Source organism: Macaca fascicularis, chromosome 16 (genome assembly GCF_037993035.2).
Source record: "Macaca fascicularis isolate 582-1 chromosome 16, T2T-MFA8v1.1".
Classification (NCBI taxonomy): Eukaryota; Metazoa; Chordata; class Mammalia; order Primates; family Cercopithecidae; genus Macaca; species Macaca fascicularis.
The window spans coordinates 62,283,026-62,307,055 of NC_088390.1; the positions used below are offsets into that span (position 1 = coordinate 62,283,026).

At 40.9% G+C, this 24,030-nt stretch overlaps 1 protein-coding gene across 1 annotated transcript; it reads left to right on the forward strand.

The window, feature by feature from the left end:
• The first annotated feature begins 4,405 nt into the window (after positions 1–4,405).
• LOC102123598 (uncharacterized) lies at positions 4,406–19,364 on the forward strand. Its single transcript, XM_065531586.1, is given in 4 exon segments — positions 4,406–4,532; positions 4,599–4,630; positions 4,632–4,900; positions 17,796–19,364. Coding segments are annotated over 4 exon segments (1,170 nt in total). The 3' UTR covers positions 18,538–19,364.
• Positions 19,365–24,030: the final 4,666 nt, after the last annotated feature.

A 24,030-nucleotide genomic window follows, 5' to 3' on the forward strand; every position in this document is an offset into this window, starting at 1 on the left:
ATTTTCATTTTCATTCATTGCAATGCATATTTTTAAAAAATTTCCCTTAAGTCTTCCTTTCTGACCTAGGGACTATTCAAAAGTATGCTGTTTAGTTTCCAAGTGTTTGAAGATTCCCCAGTTATCTTTCTGTCATTAATTTCTAGTTTGAGTCCATCGTAGTTGGAGAACATACTCTATGATTTCAACTCTTATAAATTTGTTGAGATTGTTTTATGGCCCAAGATATGGTCCATCTTGAAATATATTCCATGGACACTTGAAATGAATGTGTGTTTTACTATTGCTGGATGGACTGTTCTATAAACGTTAATTAGATCCTGCTGGTTGATGGTGTTTTTGAGTTCTTCTGTATCTTTGTTGATTTTCTACTCATTTTAGTTCTTTTCTATCAGGACTTGAAAAATAATGAGAAATCCACATAATTTTAATTGTTTTCCCCTAAAGGTAAGGTGTTTCTTTCTCTGGTTGCATTTACAACTTTTTCCTTGTCTTTACTTTTCAGAAGTTTAACTACTATGTGTGTTGGCACAAATTTCTTTGAGTTTATCCTGTTTGGGATTTGCTCACCTTCTTGAATTTGTAGGTTTATGTCTCTTGCTAAATTGGGGGGATTTTCAACTATATTGTTTTTGAATACTTTTTCAGCCCTGCTCTTTTTCATCTTTCCTTCTAGGACTCTGGTGAGATGAATATCAGATAGTTTTTTTTAGTCCCACAGGTCCCTTAAGCTCTGTTATATTTTTAGGCTTTTCCAGTGTATTTTCTCTGTTGTTTGGATTGGAAATTTTCTAATGTTTTATCTTCTAGTTCACTGATACTTTTCTTTTTACCTCCATTCTGCTGTTGAGCCATCAACTGAACCTTTTATTTTGGTTATTGGGTTTTTCAGTTCCAAAATTCACATATATCGTTTTATCTTTTATTTATTTGTGACAATTTGTACTCTTTCATTTGTGTAAAGTATATTTTAAGCATACACTTTATGTTTTGCTCATTGACTTTTGTTTTTTTTTAGATGGAGTCTCGCTTTGTCACCAGGCTGGAGTGCAGTGGCCCGATCTTGGCTCACTGCAACCTCCCTGGTTCAAGTGATTCTCCTGCCTCAGCCTCCTGAATAGCTGGGACTACAGGTGCGCACCATCACACCCAGATAATTTTTGTGTTTTTAGTAGACAGAGGGTTTCACCATGTTGGCCAGGATGATCTCAATCTCTTGACCTCAAGATCCTCCCACTTCAGCCTCCCAAAGTGCTGCGATTGCAGGCATGAGCCACCGCACCTAGCCTCATTGATGTATTTTTATCATGACTGCTTTAAACTCTTTGTCAGATAATTCTAATATATCTGGTATCTCAACATTGGCATTTATTGATTGCCTTTTTTCATCCAGTTACATATCTTCCTGGCTTCGGATGTTAAGTGATTTTTTATTAGTACCTGGCCCTCTTTGTATTATGTTATGAAACTCTGGATCTTATGTAATCTTTCATTTTGGCTGGCTTTCTCTGACATTGTTCTAGCAAGGGACTAGGGGCTACCTCATTACTGTCACATGAAGGTAATGTGACAAGATTAGTTCCCTGAATAGATTAGTTCACTGAATAGATCAGTTCCCCTATTCAGCCTGTGCTGACAAGCAAGGTAGGGGAGCACACCATTACTGCGGGGCAGAGATGAGAGCTCCGGCCCTCCACATGGTCTCCACTGACACTCTATGTCTACATCTATGTCTGTTGGGGACGGGGGTCTTTACTGGCTGGCAGAGATTAAGGTTTCACAGCCCTACTTGGCCTTCTCGGACACTATCTCAGTGGCGGGTGTTAGGGAAACTCATCACAGCTTCTCAGGGATGGAAGTCTATCTCCCCACCCGGCTTTTACTGGTGTGACTGGCAGTGAAGCCATAGTTGTTTCTGGAGCACAGCAGATACCTTCTAAATGTTTTTCTTCTTGCTAAGCCACCTCTTTTCTGACCCTTTAGGTAGACAGAAGCATTTATTGGAACTTTGTGTGTGTGTGTGTGTGTGTGTGTGCGCGCGCGCATCCATTAGAGTTTCAGAGTTGCAGGCTTCTCAAGCTCCAAGTCTGGGGTACTTGCAGCAAAAAGAAAACCCAGAGAACCCCACCTTATTGTTCCTTAAGTCCTGAGGCTTCTAGCCTGGCTGCTTTCTTCACTTCACCTTTCAGAGTCCTCTTGTGTTTGCTTTGTATATAATATCCAGAATTTTTAGTTGTACTTAGCAGAAAGAATGTGGAAAAGTATGTCCACTCCATCTTCCCAGTCAGCAAATCTTCAACTGGGTTTTAACTAAACATAATAAATGCATTTAAAGACATAAGGGAAGCTATTACCAATATTGACAAATACAAACACACACACACACGCGCGCACGCACACACACACACACACACACACACACCATGAATAAAAACCAACCAGAGACAATATCCTGCATTGGTGTTAATATTTTGGTTTTGATCATTGGGCTGTGACTAAAGAAATACACACTGAAGTACATAGGGATAAAGTGGTATTTAGTGATAATGGGAAATTCTATCTGCAACTTACTTTTAAAAACCAACAGTAGTAACACACATATATATATATAGAAATAATGTTAGAGAAGCATGGTAAAATGTTAACGTTTGAGGAATCCAAGTGAAGGCATATGGGAATCCTTTGTACTATGTTTAGAACTTTCTATGAGTATGAAATTATTTCAAAATGAAAAATTAATAAAAAACAAACATGTATAATGGGGGGGGAGACACAACCAAGCACAATATCAGATACTAAACTAATAATGGAGCATACAGTCATTAAAGTACACAATAAGTGAGATAAACTGCAGAAGATATACTGACTTGGAAGACCAAAGCGGAAGAATCTATAATGTAAAGGAAAGAAAAATGTGTAACTCGTTTATAATGAAAATATTACATATCAAGACTTGTGGGGTGTTATAAAAATGATCTTTGATAAAATGTATACACTTTAAATAGCCTTTAATATTTAAATATTAAACAAGAATAAAACAAAAATAAATGAACTGAGAGTTCATCTTAGTGAATAAGAAAAAGAAAAACAGTCAAAATAGCATAAAATGTAAATCAATGAACTAGTTAACAATGATATTAGAGTGAAGATGAACAAAGCCAAAATTTGTTTCTTTTTCAAAAAAACTAATAAATGATAAGCCACTGACAGGATTGATCAAGAAATGTAAAGAAGACACAAATAAATAATATTCTGGATGAAAATGAGAACATATCCAGCAATAAAGCTGAAAATGTTCCACAATCAAAGCTGGAAAAAAGTATTTACATGGAAAAGATGAGCTTGGATTCTGATCACTCATCATGTACAAAAAAATCAATTCCAGGTGTATCAATAGCTTGAAGGTCAAAAAAAATCTTAAACCCTCACTAGATATTGTATGTGAATTTTTTTTTATTTTTAAGTAGATAAACACCTCCTGACCAAGACAAAAATATCATTATTTGAAAAGAAATGATTGATAATTTTAACTGGATCAAACTTTACAAAATTTAACCATCAGAAATCACATTTCAGACTGAGAGAAGGAACTGTGATAAACCCCTTTGATGCCTATCTCTTCTCTGTTCTCTATGTGAACTCTATTTCTTCTGGCATTTGGCCATAACAGCTGGAGCTGCTGCAGCAGGTGGGCTGGCAGCAGGGTGTGCTGCAGCGGCAACAATTTTGAAAACACACAAACCCGTATGTTTCTTGTTTTACCCCATGTGTCTTCCTTCAGGGATCATAACCCAAAGCTGATTGTCATCCAATATCTTCAGACAGTTGTTTTATATATTTACAAAGATTTTATTATTGTTTATAACAGGAAGATAAATCATATACTAGCTTCTACATTACAGGTGGCATCAGAAGCCCTCCCTAAACTTGGTTTTAACTCATCACCATGACTCAACATCATCCTATCTTCAGAGGTGCTTCCAAAAGTAAATAGCAATAAGGAAAAATAGATGGTGACCAACAATGGTCCTGACATCTCACCAAGCTACATAGGGCCTGTTAAATGACCAAATACTGTACCCAGCTTTAAAAATGAGGATCAGCGCTTAATTGATAGGGAGAATGATTCATTTCTCAGTTCAGAATAGTCCTGACTGGTTACTTGTCAATTAAGAGAGCAAATAAATCAATTACTCAAAGAAAATTCACAGCACTGAAGAAACAACTTCCTCCCTGGGACATTTCCCAATGAACTAGAGAAATTCACATAAGCAACATCAAAGACAACTTCTGCTCATTGATCCAAACTTTGGCGTACCATGTATAAAAGGTTCAGATTGAATAGGGTTATCAAACTCTAGGAAACTCACTTCTGAACAGGAATCCACCCTCCACCCCTCACACCATGACCGACCGCTGCTCCCCTTGCTGCCAGCCTACGACGTGCTGCAGGACCACCTGTGTGTCCAGCTGCTGCCAGTCTTGTTGCCCCCCCAGGTGCTGCAACACATCCTGCTGCCAACCTAGCTGCAGTGCACCCGTCTACTGCCAGAGAACCTGCTACCATCCCACGTGTGTCTGCCTGCCTGGTTGCCTAGACCAGAGCTGTGGATCCAGCTGCTGCCAGCCCTACTGCCTGCCACCCAGCCTACTGCGAAGCCACCTGCTGCAAGACTACTTGCTGCCAGCCCACTTGTGTGACCAGCTGCTGCCATTATTCCTGGTGCAGCACACCCTGCTGCCAGCCCAATTGCCGTAGGTCCAGCTGTTATGGCCAAACTGGCAGTGGGTCCAGCTGCTGCCAGCCCATCTCCTGTGCACCTGTCTACTGCAGGAGAACCTGCTGCCACACCATGTGTGTCTGCCTGTCTGGTTGCCTAGACCAGAGCTGTGGCTCCAGCTGCTACCAGAACTGCTGCTGCCCAGCCTCTTGTGTGTCTAGGGACTGCCAGCCTTGCAGTTATTGATCAACTTACCACAGATCGCTATCTACATGGAATAAAGTTCCATGATCAGACCAGCCAGATATATCCATTTCTTTCTTTTACTTTTTTTTTTTTTTTTTTTGACATAGTTTTGCTCTTGTTGCCCAGGCTGGAGTGCAATGGCATGATCTCAGCTCACTGCAACGTCCGCCTCCTGGGTTCAAGCCATTCTCCTGCCTCAGCCTCCTGAGTGGCTGGGATTACAGGCATGCACCACCACACCCGGCTAATTTTGTATTTCTAGTAGAGACGGGGTTTCTCCATGTTGGTCAGGCTGGTCTCGAACTCCTGACCTCAGGTGATCCACTCACCTCAGCCTCCCAAAGTGCTGGGATTACAGCCATGAGCCACCACACCCGGCCCTTATTAGATCTTTACAATGATAAATATCATTTTGTTTCAACATAATACTCATTTTTGTGACTTCCCATGACGACTCTGTATTATCTTCCTAGCTGCAAGGAGGGTTATTTATTTCCTAATAAAGTCTTTACTATAGTGCCTCCTGTATTGTGTTTTGTTTTGTGTCTATGATTGCTTCGCATCTCACATATATTATCTCATCTAAGTAACATAGTAGCCTCAAACATGGACAGAACCAAGATGAGCAAAGTGGCCTGCATCGTGTCATGTAGCTAAGGATGGACAGAATCGGCTCTAGGCTCAGGGTTTCTGATTTCAGCTCTGCTGCTGTCACATTTATAGATTACTATAAAGAAGAAATTAGGCCGGGCGCGGTGGCTCACGCCTGTAATCCCAGCACTTTGGGAGGCCGAGGCAGGCAGATCACAAGGTCAGGAGATCGAGACCATCCTGGCTAACACAGTGAAACCCCATTTCTACTAAAAATACAAAAAATTAGCCGGGTGTGGTGGCGGGCACCTGTAGTCCCAGCTACTCGGGAGGCTGAGGCAGGAGAATGGCGTGAACCCGGAGGCGGAGCTTGCAGTGAGCAGAGATCGCCCCACTGCACTCCAGTCTGGGGGACAGAGCAAGACTCCGTCTCAAAAAAAAAAAAGAAATTATACTAAGGACTTAGCATGGGGAAGAGGTGCACTTGAAGTTGTTCTCCGACAATGGAAACACCAATTCCATGCACTGGCAGATCATTTTCTAGTAACAAAGTTCATCCCAAATTCATTCCCCTAACCAATAGCCACATCTTAAGAGCAACAATTTGTTTTAAGAGCCCTCCTGAATCACGTGAACATTTTATTTTCTCAGTCTCTTGTCAGCCGCTGGTGAACGTCTTTAAATATTTTTGAGCACCCATTGTGTTCCTGCCTCTGTCCTGGGACTTTGGTGTGAGAGGCTCATCTAGAAATACTTGTTTGTTGAAGTCATGGAATTGGCGTTCTGTATGTCCTCCTTCTTCTGGTCACCTAAATAAATGGTAATAGGAGATTAAGTCACTCCCCATAAAACTTAGGCCACACTTCATTTGCACCCAAACTTTGAGAGATAATTTGTTCCCACGTCAAAACTTTTTATTCGTGGCTTACTGTTTTTTACTGCAGTAAAATACACATAAAATTTACAATTAAATCTTTTTTTTTTTTTTTTAGATGGAGTCTTGCTCTGTCACCAAGGCTGGAGTGTAGTGGCACGTTCTCGGCTCACTGCAACCTCCGCCTTCCAGGTTCAAGCAATTCTCCTACCTCAGCCTCCCGAGTAGCTGGGACAGGCGTATACCACCATGCCCAGCTAATTTTTTGTATATTTAGTGGAGATGGGATTTCACTATGTTGGCCAGGCTGGTCTCAAACGCCTGACCTCATAATCCACCTGCCTTGGCATCCCAAAGTACTAGGATTACAGGTATGAGCCACCGTGCCCAGCCACAGTTACAATCATTTTTACATACACAGTTTAGTGGCAGTAAATACATTCATGTTGTTAGGCAACTATCATCCATCTCCAGACATTTTTTAAATTTTTAAAATTATTTATTTTTTATTTTATCAACTTTTATTTTAAGTTCTGGGATACATGTGCAGGATGTGCAGGTTTGTTACATAGGTAAATGAGTGCCATGGTGGTTTGCTGCACAGATCAACCTATCACCCAGGTTTTAAGCCCAGGACCCATTAACTGTTCTTCCTGATGCTCTCCCTCCCATTGCCTGTGACAGGCCCCAGTACGTGTTGTTCTCCTGCTCCACCATGTGTGCATGTGTTCCTGTCATTCAGCTCCCACTTGTAAATGAGAACATGTCGTTTTGGTTTTCTGTTCCTGTGTTAGTTTGCTGAGAATAACGGCTTCTAGCTCCATCCATGTTCCCACAAAGGACATGATCTAGTTCCTTTTTATGGCTGCAAAGTATTCCATGGTGTATATGTATCACATTTTCTTTATCCAGTCTACTCTTGATGGGCATTTGGGTTGGTTCCATGTCTTTGCTATTGTGAATAGTGCTGCAGTGAACATACACATGCATGTATCTTTGTAATAGAATGATTTCTATTCCTTTGGGTATATACTCAGTAATGGGATTGCTGGATCAAATGGTATTTCTGGGGATGGTGCTATTGGGCCCAGATACTTTTCCTATGGTCTTCACAACTCATAGACCAGGAGATTCCCTCAGGTGCCTACACCACCAGGGCCCTGGGCTTCAAGCACAAAACTGGGCAGCTGTTTGGGCAAACACTGAGCTAGCTGCAGGAGGTTTTTGTTTTGTTTTGTTTCGGTTTTTTGGTTTTTGGTTTTTGTTTTTCTTTGTCTTTTTTCATACCCTAGTGGTGGCTGGAACGCCAGTGAGACAGAACCATTCACTCCCCGGAAAGGGGGCTGAGGCCAGGGAGCCAAATGGTCTTGCTCAGTGGATCCCACCACCAAGGCACCCACCAAGCTAAGATCCACTGGCTTGGCTGCCAGCACAGCAGTCTGAAGCCAACCTGGGACACTAGAGCCTGGTGCAGGGAGGGATGTCTGCCATTACTGAAACTTGAGTGGGTGGTTTTCCCCTCTCAGTGTAAACAAAGCTGCTGGGAAGTTCGAACTGGGTGCAGAACCCACCTCAGCACGGCGAAGACACTGTGGCCAGACTGCCTCTCTAGATTCCTCCTCTCTGGGCAAGGATTCTCTGAAAGAAAGGCAGCAGCCTCAATCAGGGGCTTATAGATAAAACTCCCATCTCCCTGGGACAGAGCACCTGGCGGAAGGGGCAGCTGTGGGCCCAGCTTCAGCAGACTTAAACGTTCCTGCCTGCCAGTTCTGAAGAGATCCACTGCTCTTCCAGCACAGTGCTCAGGCTCTGCTAAGGGACAGACTGCCTCCTCAGGGAGAGACATGCCTCCTGACGGAGAGACACCTCCCAGTAGGAGTCAACAGACACCTCATCCAGGAGAGCTCTGGCTGGCATCTGGCAGGTGCTCCTCTGGTACGAAGCTTCCAGAGGAAAGAGCAGGCAGCAATACCCAGGCACACAGGGTCTGGAGTGGAGTTCCAGCAAACTCCAGCAGACGTGCAGAGGAGGAGCTTGACTGTTAGAAGGAAAACTAGCAAACAAAAAGCAACAGCATCAACATCAACAAAAAAGATGCCCACACAAAAACCCATTGGAAGGTTACCAATATCAAAGACCAAAGGTGGATAAATCCATGAAGATGAGGAAAAACCAGCACAAAAAAGGCTGAAAATTCCAAAAACCAGAATGCCTCTTCTCCTCCAAAGGATCACAACTCCTCACCAGCAAGGGAACAAATCTGTACAGAGAATGAGTTTGATGAATTGACAGAAGTAGGTTTCAGAAGGTGGGTAATAACAAACTCCTCCGAGCTAAAGGTACATGTTCAAACCCAATTCAAGGAAGCTAAGAACCTTTATAAAAGGTTACAGGAACTGCCAACTAGAATAATCAGTTTAGAAGAGAACATAAATGACCTGATGGAGCTGAAAAACATAGCACGAGAATTTTGTGAAGCATACACAAGTATCAATGGCCAAATGGATCAAGCAGAAGAAAGGATATCAGAGATTCAAGATCAACTTAATGAAATAAAGCGTGAAGGCAAGATTAGAGAAAAAAGAATAAAAAGGAATGAACAAAGCCTCCAAGAAATATAGGACTATGTGAAAAGACCAAACCTATGTTTGATTGGTGTACCCGAAAGTGATGGGGAGAATGGAACCAAGTTAGAAAACACACTTCAGGATATTTTCCAGAGAACTTCCCAAACCTAGTAAAACAGGCCAACATTCAAATTCAGGAAATACAGAGAACACCATAAAGATACTCCTCGAGAAGAGCAACCCCAAGACACATAATTGTCAGATTCACTAAGGTTGAAATGAAGGAAAAAAATGTTAAGGGCAGCCAAAGAGAAAGGTTGGGTTACCCACAAAGGGAAGCCCATCAGATTAACAGTGGATCTCTCTGCAGATACCACAAGCCAGAAGAGAGTAGGGGTCAATATTCAACATTCTTAAATAAAAGAAGTTTCAACCCAGAATCTCATATCCAGCCAATCTAAGCTTCATAAATAAAGGAGAAATAAAATCCTTTACAGACAAGCAAATGATGAAGGATTTTGTCACCACCAGTCCTGCCTTACAAGAGTTCCTGAAGGAAGCACTAAATGTGGAAAGGAAAAACTGGTACCAGTGACTGCAAAAACATGCCATATTTTAAAGGCCATCAACACTATGGAGAAACTGCATCAACTAATGGGCAAAATAACCTATTAGCATCATAAAGACAGGATCAAATTCACATATACATTGTTAATCTTAAATGTAAATGGGCTAAATGCCCCAATTAAAAGACACAGACTGGCAAATTGGATAAAGGATACAGTGTACTATATTCAGCAGACCCATCTCATGTGCAAAGACACACATAGGCTCAAAATAAAGTGATGGAGGAAGATTTACCAAGCAAATGGAAAACAACAACAAAAAAAAGCAGGTGTTGCAATCCTAGTCTCTGATATAACAGACTTTAAACCAACAAAGATCAAACAAGACAAAGAAAGTCATTACATAATGGTAAAGGGATCAATGCAACAAGAAGAGCTACCTATCCTAAGTACATATGCACCCAATACAGGAGCACCCAGGTTCATGAAGTAAGTTCTTAGAGACCTACAAAAAGACTTAGACTCTCACACAATAATAGTGGGAGACTGGCTGGGCAAGGTGGCTCACACCTGTAATCCCAGCACTTTGAGAGGCCAAGGTGGGTGGATCATGAGATCAAGAGTTCAAGACCAGCCTGGTCAACATGCTGAAGCCCTGTCTCTACAAAAAATACAAAAACGAGCTTGGCATGGTGGTGCGCACCTGTAATCCCAGCTACTGGAGAGGCTGAGGCAGGAGAATGGCATGAACTCAGGAGGCGGAAGTTGCAGTAAGCCAGGATCGTGCCAGTGCACTCCAGCCTGGGTGACAGAAAAAAAAAAAAAAAATAGTCCGGGTGCAGTGGCTCACGCCTGTAATCCCAGCACTTTGGGAGGCCGAGGCGGGCAGATCACAAGGTCAGGAGATCGAGACCATCCTGGCTAACACAGTGAAACCCAGTCTCTACTAAAAAAAAAAAAAAAAAAAAAAATAGCAGGCATGGTGGCTCGTGCCTGTAATCCCAGCTACTCAGGAGGCTGAGGCAGGAGAATTGCTTGAGCCCAGGAGGTGGAGGTTGCAGTGAACCAAGATTGCACCACTGCACTATAGCCTGGGCGACAGAAGACTCCATCTAAAAAAAAAAAAAAAAAAAAAGTAGGAGACGTTAACACTCAACTGTCAATATTAGACAGAACAATGAGACAGAAAATTAACAAGGATATTCAGGACTTGAAATCAGCTCTGGACCAAGTGGACCTAATAGACATCTACAGAACTCTCCACTCCAAATCAACAGATATACATTCTTCTCAGTACAACATAACACTCTAAGTTTGACCACATAATTGGAAGTAAAACAGTCTCTCAGATCACAGTGCAATCAAATTAGAACTCAGGATTAAGAAACTCACTCAAGGTCGGGCACAGTGGCTCACGCCTCTAATCCCAGCACTTTGGAAGGCCAAGGTGGGCATATCACAAGGTCAGGAGATCGAGACCATTCTGGCTAACATGGTGAAACCCTGTCTCTACGAAAAATGCAAAAAAATTAGACAGGCATGGTGGCACGCGCCTGTAACTCCAACTACTCAGGAAGCTGAGGCAGGAGAATTGCTTGAACCCGGGAGGCAGAGGTTGCAGTGAGCCAAGATCACGCCACTGCACTACAGCGTGGGTGACAGAGTGAGACTCCGTATCAAAAGAGAAAAAGAAATTCACTCAAAGCCACACAACTACATGGAAACTGAACAACCTGCTCCTGAATGACTACTGGGTAAATAACGAAATTAAGGTAGAAATAAATAAGTTCTTTGAAACCAATGAGAACAGAGACACAATGTACCAGAATCTCTGGAACACGGCTAAAGCAGTGTTTAGAGAGAAATTTATAGCACTAAATGCCCACATGAGAAAGTGGGAAAGATCTAAAATCGACACCCTAACATCACAATTAAAAGAACTAGAGAAGCAACAGCAAACAAATTCAGTAGCTAGCAGGAGGCAAGAAATAACTGAGATCAGAGCAGAACTGAAGGAGATAGAGACACAAAAAATCCTTCAAAAAATCAGTGAATCCAGGAGCTGGTTTCTTGAAAAGATTTACAAAATAGACTGCTAGCCAGACTAATAAAGAAGAAAAGAAAGAAGAATCAAAGAGACACAATAAAAAATGATAAAGGAGAGATCACCACTGATCCCATGGAAATACAAACTACCATCAGAGAATACTATAAACACCTCTACGCAAATAAACTAGAAAATCTAGAAGAAATGGATTAATTCCTGGATACATACACCCTCCCAAGACTAAACCAGGAAGAATTCGAATCCCTGAATACACCAATAACAAGTTCTGAAATTGAGGCAGTAATTAATAGCCTACCAACCAAAATAAAATAAAATAAAATAAAAAGCCCAAGACCAGACAGATTCACAGATGAATTCTATCAGAGGTACAAAAAGGAGCTGGTACCATTCCTTCTAAAATTATTCCAAACAATAGACAAAGAGAGTCTCCTCCCTAACTCATTTTATGAGGCCAGCATCATCCTGATACTAAAACAGTGCAAAAACACAACAGAAAAAGAAAACTTCAAGCCAATATCCCTGATGAACATTGATGCGAAAATCCTCTCTAAAATACTGGCAAACCAAATCCAGCACCACATTACAAAGCTTATCCACCACAATCAACTCGGCTTCATCCCTCCGACGCAAGGCTGGTTCAATGTACGCAAGTCAATAAATGTAACCCATCACATTAAAAGAACCAATGACAAAAACCACATGATTATCTCAATAGATGCAGAAAAGGCCTGCAATAAACTTCAACAGCCCTTCATACTAAAAAACTCTCAATAAACTAGGTATTGATGGAACGTATCTCAAAATAATAAGAGCTATTTATGACAGACCCACAGACAATATAATACTAAATGGGCAAAAGCTGGAGACATTCCCTTTGAAAACCGGCACAAGACAGGGATGCCCTCTCTCACCACTCCTATTCAACATAGTATTGGAAGTTCTGGCCAGGGTAATCAGGCAAGAGAAAGAAATAAAGTGTATTCAGATAGGAAGAGAGGAAGTCAAATTGTCTTTGTTTGCAGATGACATGATTCTATATTTAGAAAACCCCATCATCTCAGCCTAAAAACTCCCTAAGCTGATAAGTAACTTCAGCAAAGTCTCAGGATACACAATCAATGTGCAAAAACCACAAACATTCCTATACACCAATAATAGACAAGCAGAGAGTCAAATCATAAGTGAACTCCCATTCACAATTGCTGCAAAGAGAATGAAATGCTTAGGAATACAACTTACAAGGGATATGAAGGACCTCTTCAAGGAGAACTACAAACCACTGCTCAAGGAAATAAAAGAGGACACAAACAAATGGAAAAACATTCCATACTCATGGATAGGAAGAATCAATATCATGAAAATGACCATACTGCCCAAAGTAATTTCTACATTCAATGCTATCCCCATCAAGCTACCATTGACTTTACTCACAGAATTAGAAAAAAAACTACTTTAAAGTTCATATGGAACCAAAAAAGAGCCCGTATAGCCAAGACAATCCTCAGCAAAAAGAACAAAGCTGGAGGCATCATGCTACCTGTCTTCAAACTATACTACAAGGCTACAGTAGCCAAAACGCATGGTACTGGTACCAAAACAGATATATAGACCAATGGAACAGAATAGAAACCTCAGAAATAACACCACACATCTACAACCATCTGATCTTTGACAAACCTCACAAAAACAAGCAATGGGGAAAGGCTTCCCTATTTAATAAATGATGTTGGGGAAACTGGCTAGCCATATGCAGAAAACTGAAAGTGGACCCCTTCCTTACACTTTATACAAAAATTAACTCAAGATGGGTTAAAGACTTAAACATAAGACCTAAAACCATAAAAACCCTAGAAGAAAACCTAGGCAATACCATTCAGGACATAGGCATGGGCAAAATCCCTATCAAAAAGTGGGTGAAGGACGTGAAGAGACACTTCTCAAAAGAAGACATTTAGCTAACAAATATATGAAAGAAAGCTCATCATCACTAGTCATTAGAGAAATGTAAATCAAAACCACAATGAGATACCATCTCACGCCAGTTAGAATGGCAATCATTAAAAAGTCAAGAAACAACAGATGCTGGAGAGGATGTGGAGAAATAGGAACACTTTTACACTGTTGGTGGGAGTGTAAATTAGTTCAACCATTGTGGAAGATAGTGTGGCAATTCCTGAAAGATCTAGAACCAGAAATACCATTTGCCCCAGCAATCCTATTACTGAGCGTATACCCAAACGATTATAAATCATTCTACTATAAAGGCACATGCACACATATGTTTATTGCAGCAGTGTTCACAATAGTAAAGACTTGGAACCAACACAAATACCCATCAATGATAGACTGGATAAAGAAAATGTGGCACATACACACCATGGAATACTACATAGCCATAAAAAGGATGAGTTCATGTCCTTTGCGGGGACATGGATGACGCTGGAAATCATCATTCTCAGCAAACTCACACAGGAACAGAAAACCAAACACCACATATTGTCACTCATAAGTGGGAGTTAAACAATGAGCACACATGGACACCAGGAGGGGAACATCACACACCGGGGCCTGTGAGAGGGTGAGGGGCTAGGGGAGGGATAGTATTAGGAGAAATACCTAATGTAGATGACAGGTTGATGGGTGCAGCAAACCACCATGGCACATGTATACCTATGTAACAAATTTGCACGTTCTGCGCGTGTACCCCAGAACTTAAAGTATAATTTTTAAACAATAGGCCATATCAAATAGCCTAGATGTGTAGTAAGCTATATGATCTAGGTTTAAGTACATGCTACAATGTTTGCACAATGACAAAATTACCTAATGGTTCATTTCTCAGAACATATCCCCATTGTTAAATGACACATAACAGGATTCACATTTTGGTAAAAATTAAAAACAAAATTTAACCAAAAAAAGAGAGCAAAAAGGAAACATACAACACAGCATGTGATAAAAATTTATAACATATCCATTCAATAAATGATAAACTCCTGATACATATATATCTTATATAAGTTTATAGACAATGATCTCCATTTTATCTATCTATCATATCTATCTATCTATCTATCTATCTATCTATCTATCTATCTATCCACTAGTCAGGACATATATCCAAAATCTACAAAACACTAAGAAACTGACAACCATGAAGAAGTATGGGTAGAAGACTTGAACAGGCATCTTATGAAAAAAGAAAGAGCAACAACCAATGCCTAATAGACATTAGTCATCAAATAAATGCAAATCTAAAACACAAATACATACCAGTACAATTCAGAAGGTTCACAATATTAGGATCAAGCAGGAGTCACTACCAGTTGTAAAATGTTGAAACACTGCTTTTTTCTTTCTACTAATGCTGATTATACGTGTTTCCTATGACATGGCAATTTCACTCCCACATATATACCCAGAGAGAAGAATTTGAATACCCCATTCCCATTTAAGAAATATTCATTTTTCAAATCCTTATCAGACTAGTATAAATTTGGCTAGCCTCAAAGCCATTCATTCTTTTTAAGATGGCTTTGCATAACTTTGCTCTTTTTCTTTTTGTGTAACTTTGAAGTTCCAAGGGCAATCTAATTTCTCTTATTTTTCTGTCCAAAGCCATCTCTCTGTAGGGCCTAAATAGTGATACTTCTTACATGTTAATGTAAACTTTCACTTCATTCATTTCTGCCATAATATTTAAGAACCGATTATGATATTCTATCACACACATCTCCTTATATTCTCAGGAAACTCAGTGTTTCCTTTCCACTATCTTCAAAACTCTACATGTAAAACTCAGTGCAATAGCCCTGTTGTTAGAGAGCTGCATGGGCTCTCATGTTTTGTATGTTTATAGATTTTGAATATATGTTCACAGTGTTACATAGTGTTTTATAGATTTTGGATATATGTTCACAGTGTTATATAGTGTTTTATAGATTTTGGAAATATGTTCTGACTAGTGTAGAGATAGATAGATAGATCCACCAATCACATTTTCCCCCAGGTTCTCCTCAATGAATTTAACTGATACCTACATATCCTGATGTAATTTCCTCCTCCTATAATTTGAGTTGCAGATTAAAGACAACTCCTTACTCACGTTCTCTAGATTAATACAGTATTGTTGCAGAAATGACTAAGCATAGATTTCAGATAATTGGGCTAGACTTCATTGTTTCTGTCAAAGAAGATAAGAAAGACAACAACTGGGCTACAAGTATCTCCTGGGAGTCCCCCCCATGGGATGTGTGTGTCAGAAAGGGATCCATGGGATAGTCTAGTCCTCCTGCTGAAGAGAACTGTTGACCCCCAGCCCACACTCTGCAACAGAACTGCTAGAGTATCTCATGGGACATGAAATTGCCTTCAGAAAAACCAATAGAGGGGGTCACATCAAGGTCAAATTTGGCACAGAAGGGTAGGAATTTTGTTGTATTCAGAATTTCTTTAGAGAAGGTAGAGGAAATAGAGTAAGAATGGGAGAATATATTTTTGGAATGCAATGATCGTAAGTATCCCAAACAAAATATAAATAAGCAAAATCCAGTAGCATATGCATATGATCATAACCACATGAATTGTTTTAAAAAATACAAGACTGGGCTAACATTTAGACATTAATCAACTTTTTAAATAACACACTTTGGGAGGCCGAGGCAGGTGGATCACTTGAGATCAGGAGTTGGCAATCAGCTGGCCAACGTGGTGAAATCCTGTCTCTATTAAAAATACAAAAATTAACCAGGCATGGTGGTGTGCACTCATAGTCTCAGCTACTTGGGAGGCTGAGGCAAGAGAATCTCTTGAACCCAGCAGGTGGAGATTGCAGTGAGCAGAGATTGCACCACTGCACTCCAGCCTGGGTGACAAAACAAGACTCTGTCTCAAAAAACATAAAATAAAATAACATTTACTGGAAAAGGTAGAATAATCATTACATTATTTCAGCTTATAAAGAAAAAGGATTTTGTAAATTTCAATACATTTTCAGTTTTCTATCTCTCAGAAAATAAGGACTAGAACAAGCCCTGTTGCTATGATGAAATGAATCTACAAAAAAGACAGAAAGCATCGTAATTAATTGTGAAATCCTGAGAGTTCTCCTTTCTATCCGAAGAATATAAAAAGACACACACTACAACATTCTATTAGACATTGTCCTGGAGGGTCTATGCCTGGACAAGGGCAAAAAAAAAAAAAAAAAAAAAAGAAAGCAAGATTGAAAATACTCTTATAAAGTGGAGAAAACTATTACTATTTTTTATGAGTCATGACTGCACATGTACAATTTTCTGTCACACCAAAAAAAAAAAAAAAAAAAAACACAAAATACAAAAAGTATTAGAATCAAAAAGCTAGGACCAGAACTCAGCTTGATTTGCCCGAATCTAGAGCACTTATGTCGCACAGAGTCCCACATTCTCATGCTGGTAAACCTCTCAGTCACAGGCAAATCGGGATAAATGGCCACACCATCACGGAAACCATTTGGTGCTTTCTGAATCCCAGTGGACTCCTTTTTCTACCCACCTGCTTTGGTGTAGCTCTGCATTTTGCAACACATTGTGCCAAACACCCTTTCCCTAGTGAGTTTAAGAGAACTGGAAGACACAGAGGGAGTAGGTTGTAGCGAGAAAGATGCTTGTTACTCTTGAATTAGACTTTTGTGGGTGAACAGGGTTGGGGCCGGGCATGGATTCAATGCATCACTGTGAATATATCAGCATCACGCGACTGCCCACAGACATTTCCCAGTCTACATACAGCCAACCATGAGGCGGGGCAGAGAGAACTATCTGCCTCCCACATCACCAGGAACTATCACATGACCGGATGATGGTCAGAGCAGGAATGATGCTGATAATGAGACTGACTTCCTTTTATCTGAAACGAAGTTTTTATGAGTAATTCTCAATTAACAAACAGATTAAACACTTACTTTCAAAAGATTCATAAGATTTCAGAAACAACTTCCCCTTTGACGATCGCAAAGGGAGTATGAAAAACAATGTAAACAGCAACAAGGAAAAGTCCTGCTGATTGGTGGAAACTTTGGAGGCCAGGTGTATAAAAGGTCCAGATTGCAAGGGGTCATCACATTCTGGGAAACTCACCTCTGAATAGAAGCCCACCTTCCACCCCTGACACCATGACCCACTGTTGCTCCCCTTGCTGTCAGCCTACGTGCTGCAGGACCACCTGCTGCAGGACCACCTGCTGGAAGCCCACCTGTGTGACCACCTGCAGCAGCACACCCTGCTGCCAGCCCACCTGCTGTGTGTCCAGCTGCTGCCAGCCTTGCTGCCGCCCAACTTGCTGTCAAAACACCTGCTGTAGAACCACCTGCTGCCAGCCCACCTGTGTGACCAGCTGCTGCCAGCCTTGCTGCCGCCCAACTTGCTGTCAAAACACCTGCTGTAGAACCACCTGCTGCCAGCCCACCTGTGTGACCAGCTGCTGCCAGCCCACCTGTGTGACCAGCTGCTGCCAGCCCTCCTGCTGTGTGTCCAGCTGTTGCCAGCCTTGCTGCCGCCCAACTTGCTGTCAAAACACCTGCTGTAGAACCACCTGCTGCCAGCCCACCTGTGTGACCAGCTGCTGCCAGCCTTCCTGCTGCAGCACACCCTGCTGCCAGCCCACCTGCTGTGGGTCCAGCTGCTGTGGCCAAACCAGCTGTGGGTCCAGCTGTGGCCAGACCAGCTCCTGTGCACCTGTCTACTGCAGAAGAACCTGCTACCACCCCACAAGTGTCTGCCTGCCTGGTTGCCTAAACCAGAGCTGTGGATCCAGCTGCTGCCAGCCCTGCTGCCGCCCAGCCTGCTGTGAGACCACCTGCTGCAGGACCACTTGCTTCCAGCCCACCTGTGTGTCCAGCTGCTGCCAGCCTTCTTGCTGCTGATCAAGTCCCAAGACAACCACCGTCCTCACACAACAACTTTCTGCTCCACTGACTGATCTTTTGGGGGACTAATTTACTTTGCTGCTGACAGCCACCATGCTCTCACCCAAATTTTTATGAATTCTCTGTATGTTTAAAATCTTGGGAATCTGCTAGACGGATGTCAGAATACTTCATCCTGTTTCTCTTTTTTCTTACCCCTTGTGGATCATGTGCCAGCTTCGTGTGCTCTCAATTTGGAGTCATGGTCTCAGCTGTGACTCTAAAGTCATGAGCTTCATTCTCTGCTTCTAAGGAATTTAGGCTTCTGCAACTGAGCAGTAATCTTTGCAATCATATATTTGTTTTCAATATCCTCTTCATGGTTCTTCTATCCTTCTTTCTTCTTTTCATGATAACTTTGGGTTGTGTTCCTGGTAGCAGAGATTCTTAACTCTATGTTTCTGAATAAACTCTGAACCATCTTCATCTCATATGGTGTTTTGTTTTATTTTAAAGCATTCCTGATATGGGATTTACATACGTATCACATACCACAGGTATTATCCAATTTGATTCTCAAAACAGATGGTCATCTATTATTGCCTTCATTTTTCACCTGAAAAAAATTTAATATGCGATGTTATGTAGCTAATAAGGGACAGATTCTGATCCAAGCTGAGGTCCTCTCTTTCTGGCCAAGGACACTTACATTTAATTCTCAATATAGTGGAATGACATTGGAAGTCAGCAATAGCAAGACATGCACTTGAGTTTATTTAACAATGAGAGGAATAATCTCTCATATTTGCAGATAATATTCTTGTTCACAAAAGAATTCCCAAATTAATTTCCCACACCTCAGTGAGCAACAGCTGCATAATATGGCAGCAGGGACTGCATTTAATGGCTGCCTTGAATGCAGGGATCTTTTTATCTCAGCCTCTGACTAGCCAATCATTCAATTCATCTGCATTGGAAAGATGCTTGAGAATTCATTATATCATCATGAGAGAGAGTCTCGTCTGAAATGACTCATTCTCAGTATCATGTAAATAAAATTCTTATATGGCCTCCATCTCCTGAATACCTAATGACAAAGTAAATGAAACTAAGTTATTCCTTGTAAAATACAGACCATACCTTATGCCACATTAAAACAATTTGTCCCCTAATCGAAATGTTATGAGGAAAATTAAGTAAGGAATTAAGCTGGGAATTGAGAAAGTATGCAATGGGTATGTAAGACTTGACACAATCCATAATCTCTGAACCAAGGAAGGGAATGAAATAACCTTCTGCATTTTGTAAGACCAATATGAGGCATCTAAAGAAACTGAAAACTCCCAGCACTTTGGGAGGCCAAGGCAGGCAGATCACAAGGTCAGGAGATCGAGATCATCCTGGCTAACATGGTGAAACCCCGTCTGTACTAAAAAAACAAAAAATTAGTGGGATGTGGTGGTGGGAGCCTGTAGTCCCAACTACTCAGCAGGCTGAGGCAGGAGAATGGTGTGAACCTGGGAGGCGGAGCTTGCAGTGAGCCGAGATGGTGCCACTGTACTCCAGCCTGGTTGACAGAGCGAGATTCTGTCTCAAAAGAAAAAAAGAAAAGAAAAAAACAAGAAACTACAAACTGTGTTTCCAGGGCAATCAGAAGAATGTAAGAATGCAAAGTAGAACTTGTGCATTCATAGAAGTCATGATAGACAGAGGTTGGTGCTTTTGGTCCTGAACTGATGCAAGTTAAGCATTCACTCATGGAAGGATTGATTGATACTGGCTCTAAGAGAAATAAAAAGTTTAGGGACCTGGGTCACCTTCTTGGGACCTCCTACCAGCATGGGAGTGGTGGAAATACCTCTAATGAGCTAACAAAGTAGATTTCCATGATAGATGCCAACTTCTGAGACTGTGAATCTAGATGCTCTGAAGACTTGGCTAAGAGACAACGGCCGCTTACTGTGATCATTGTTCAGGGATGAAGTAAAGGAGATGAAAACTAGGACATTCTCTTTGACCAGCATCAGTTATGAATGATGAATCAGTTCAGCATGTCTACTGTACAGTAATGTCACTATAGTTATAAACACTTTATCACATACCTGAAATTTGCCAAGAAGTTAGATCTTGAATGTTCACACCACAAAAATAAAAAGGAAATGGTAACTACATGGGCTAATACATATGTTATTCCCAATGAATATATATATTAGAGCTTCACCTTTCATACCTGAAATAGACACAATTTTTATTTGTTAATTATACCTCAATACAGCTAGAAAAAGTATTTAGTTGATTTAGTTAATTATTACAAAAATATTCTTCAACATGAAAATTAGAAATTTTCTGAACAAAAACACTAATTCTGGGCTGCCTACCATAGGATGGGTATTGGCTAAAGGCTTTGTGTACATTATTATTAATTCTTTTTTTTTGGAGGGGGGAACGGGATGTAGTCTTGCTCTGTTGCCCAGGCTGGAGTGCAGTGGTGTGATCTCGGCTCACTGCAAGCTCTGCCTCCAGGGTTCACGCCATTCTCCTGCCTCAGCCTCCTGAGGATCTGGGACTACAGGCACCTGCCACCACGCCCAGCTAATTTTATGTATTTTTAGTAGAGACGGGGTTTCACCATGTTAGCCAGGATGATCTCGATCTCCTGACCTTGTGATCTGCCCACCTAGGCCTCCCAAAGTGCTTGGATTACAGGCGTGAGCCACCGCACCCGGCTATTACTAATTCTTTAACAAACTTTCAAAATAGGTATTAACGTTCCCTTTGTAGAGATGAGAAAATCGAGGCTGAGAGAGTTAGTGTATTGTCATAGATTAGTTTCTCCCAGAAGAGAATCTGAAAAAAAGATTCCAGTGAAAGTAGTTTACTGGGAAGTGCAGATCACATTGGTAGGGATTGGGGAAGTGATACAGAAAGGGGTTCACTATTAAGTCAGTATCACAGTCACCAACTAAAGCTTAAACTAAAGGGAAAATTATCAGAAATGATGAAAAACACACAGCTAGAATTATCCTACTTCAGGAATGAGGAAGCTAGTCTTTATACATCAGCTCTCCAGAATCATTGGTTGAGTGTTTTTCTCTGTGTTGCCTTCCCAGGTGACATGACTTCTTACAGCAGCAATACAAGAGCCCTTAGGCACAGTGATGCAGAGTCTAACAGATGGAAATTAGTCCAAGCACACTACGATCTAATATATATGGATGCAGTCATGAAAACTTGTCTACGATCCACAATTAGCTCCACTCAAGTCAAATCTTTGCTACTTAAATGTGATGGACAGCCACAAGCTCTAGAAGAAGGAAGAAGAGGAGGTGAGAAAGAGGAGTAAGAGAAGGGACAGAAGATGAGTGGAGGAGAAGAAAGAAAGAAAGAAAGAAAGAAAGAAAGAAAGAAAGAAAGAAAGAAAGAAAGAAAGAAAGAAAGAAAGAAAGAAAGAAAGAAAGAAAGAAAGAAAGAAAGAAAGAAAGAGAAAGAAAGAAAGGAAGAAAAAAAGGAAGGAAGGAAGGAAGGGAGAGAGAGAGAGAAAGAAAGAAAGAAAAGGGAGGGAGGGAGAGAGAAAGGAAGGAGAGAGAAGAAGTAAAGGAAAAGAAAGGAGAGGAAGTAAGATGTAAAATGAATACCAGTGAAATAGCAACACTTACTGCTGCTGTAATACAGTGCACCTGAGATTCACAATCTCCATTAATTACCACCAGTTCTATTCTCCTTTCATCCCTGGCCAGCACTTCTTGGTCTAGGTAACCACATGAAGAAGTAGCTCAGAACTTCCTTCCTGAAGGGTCTGAGCCTCTAGTTACTATACCATTGTCCACTGGGATTGCTCATTTGTGGTTATCATTGGGCATGGACACTATGAGATTCGCCAGTGTTATGGGTTAATTTGTGTCCACCAAAATTCATACACAAGTAAAAGCATTTGAAATGTTACATGTTAAGACAAAGTCATATTGGAAACAATTGGCCCTCTGATTAAATATGACTGATGTCTGCATAGAAAGGGGAAATTCAGAGACAGTATGCATATAGTAGAAAAATTATGTCAAACACACATGGAAATGATAGACATCAACAAGTCAAGGAGAGAAACGTGGAACAGACACTTCCCTCACAGCCTTCAGATGAAAACATTGCAAACACCTTAATTTTGGAACTGTGAAAAAATAAATTTAAGCCACTTGGTTTACAGTAATTTATCATGGCAGTGCTAGTAAGTTAATATACTTACTAAGTATCCTGAGCTATAAATACATTCTGCTATACTATATGGCTTAAGGATAATTACCCCTCACCAAATAGTAACTCCTTTCTCTGTCTGCTGCTCTGCTGACAGGAAGAGTCCAAAATGACTAGGTGATACTGATTCCTTTTGATTATGACAAACAAATAGAGAAGCAAATACTATACTTTTTATTCACATGAAAACTTTAAAAAGCCAAAAGTTACCTACTGGATTACAACTTGATAGAGTGATTAGTTGTCCTTGAGAAAGAGTAAGAGGATATAATTGGGAGAGAATGGGATTAATTTCTACTTCCTAACCTGGTAATGGGGACATAGATGTATTTACAATATAATATTATATCAAGTTGGAAATTAATAATTTGCATTTTTCTCAAATGAATGGTATACCTAGAAAATCGTTTAAACATATTAGAACTCCATGATGAATCAGGTATCATCTCAACTCATCTAATTCTTCATTTTAAAAAATGGAGAGAAGAAATGACGCTTACTGTGCTAGTAACTAGGTTTAAGGCTAGAGCCACAGCACATGCTGGTTGGTCTGAATCTCAACCAGTTATGTGATAGAAAGTCCTACATTCTCATCCTGGTAATCACCACACTCACAGGTAAGTCAGAATGACTGGTCGCCCCAGGGCATACATTGCTTTATGCTCTCTAAATCCCAGTGGAATTCTCTGCATCCACTTGCTCTCAATCTGCTCTGCCACATGGAACACACTCTGCCAGATACTCTCTTCCCAAGTGACATTCAAAGAACTGAAAGACACAGGTGGTCAGGGTTGCACAGAGAGATACCTATTAGTCTTCAATCAGAATTTGGTGGGTGAATAGTCTTGGGCCCAGGAATGGATTCATTTTGTCACCATAAATTTATCAACATCATACTTCTCCCCACAGGCACTTCTCAGACCACATTCAGCCAAACGTGAGGCTGGGCAGAGAGAAGTACGTGAGTCTCCCATATTACCAGGACCTATCACATGACCAGATGATGGTCAGAGCAGGAAAGATGCTGATGATGAGAGGAGCTTCCTTCTATCTGAAACGAAGTTTCTATGAGTAATTCACAATTAAGAAACAGATTAAACACTTACTTTCAACATATTCATAACTTTTAAGAAAGAACTTCCCCTTTGACAATCCCAAAAGGATTGTGGAAAACAATGTAAATAGCAACAAGGAAAAGTCCTGCTGATTGGTGGAAACTTTGGAGGCCAGGTGTATAAAAGGTCCCGATTGCAAGGGGTCATC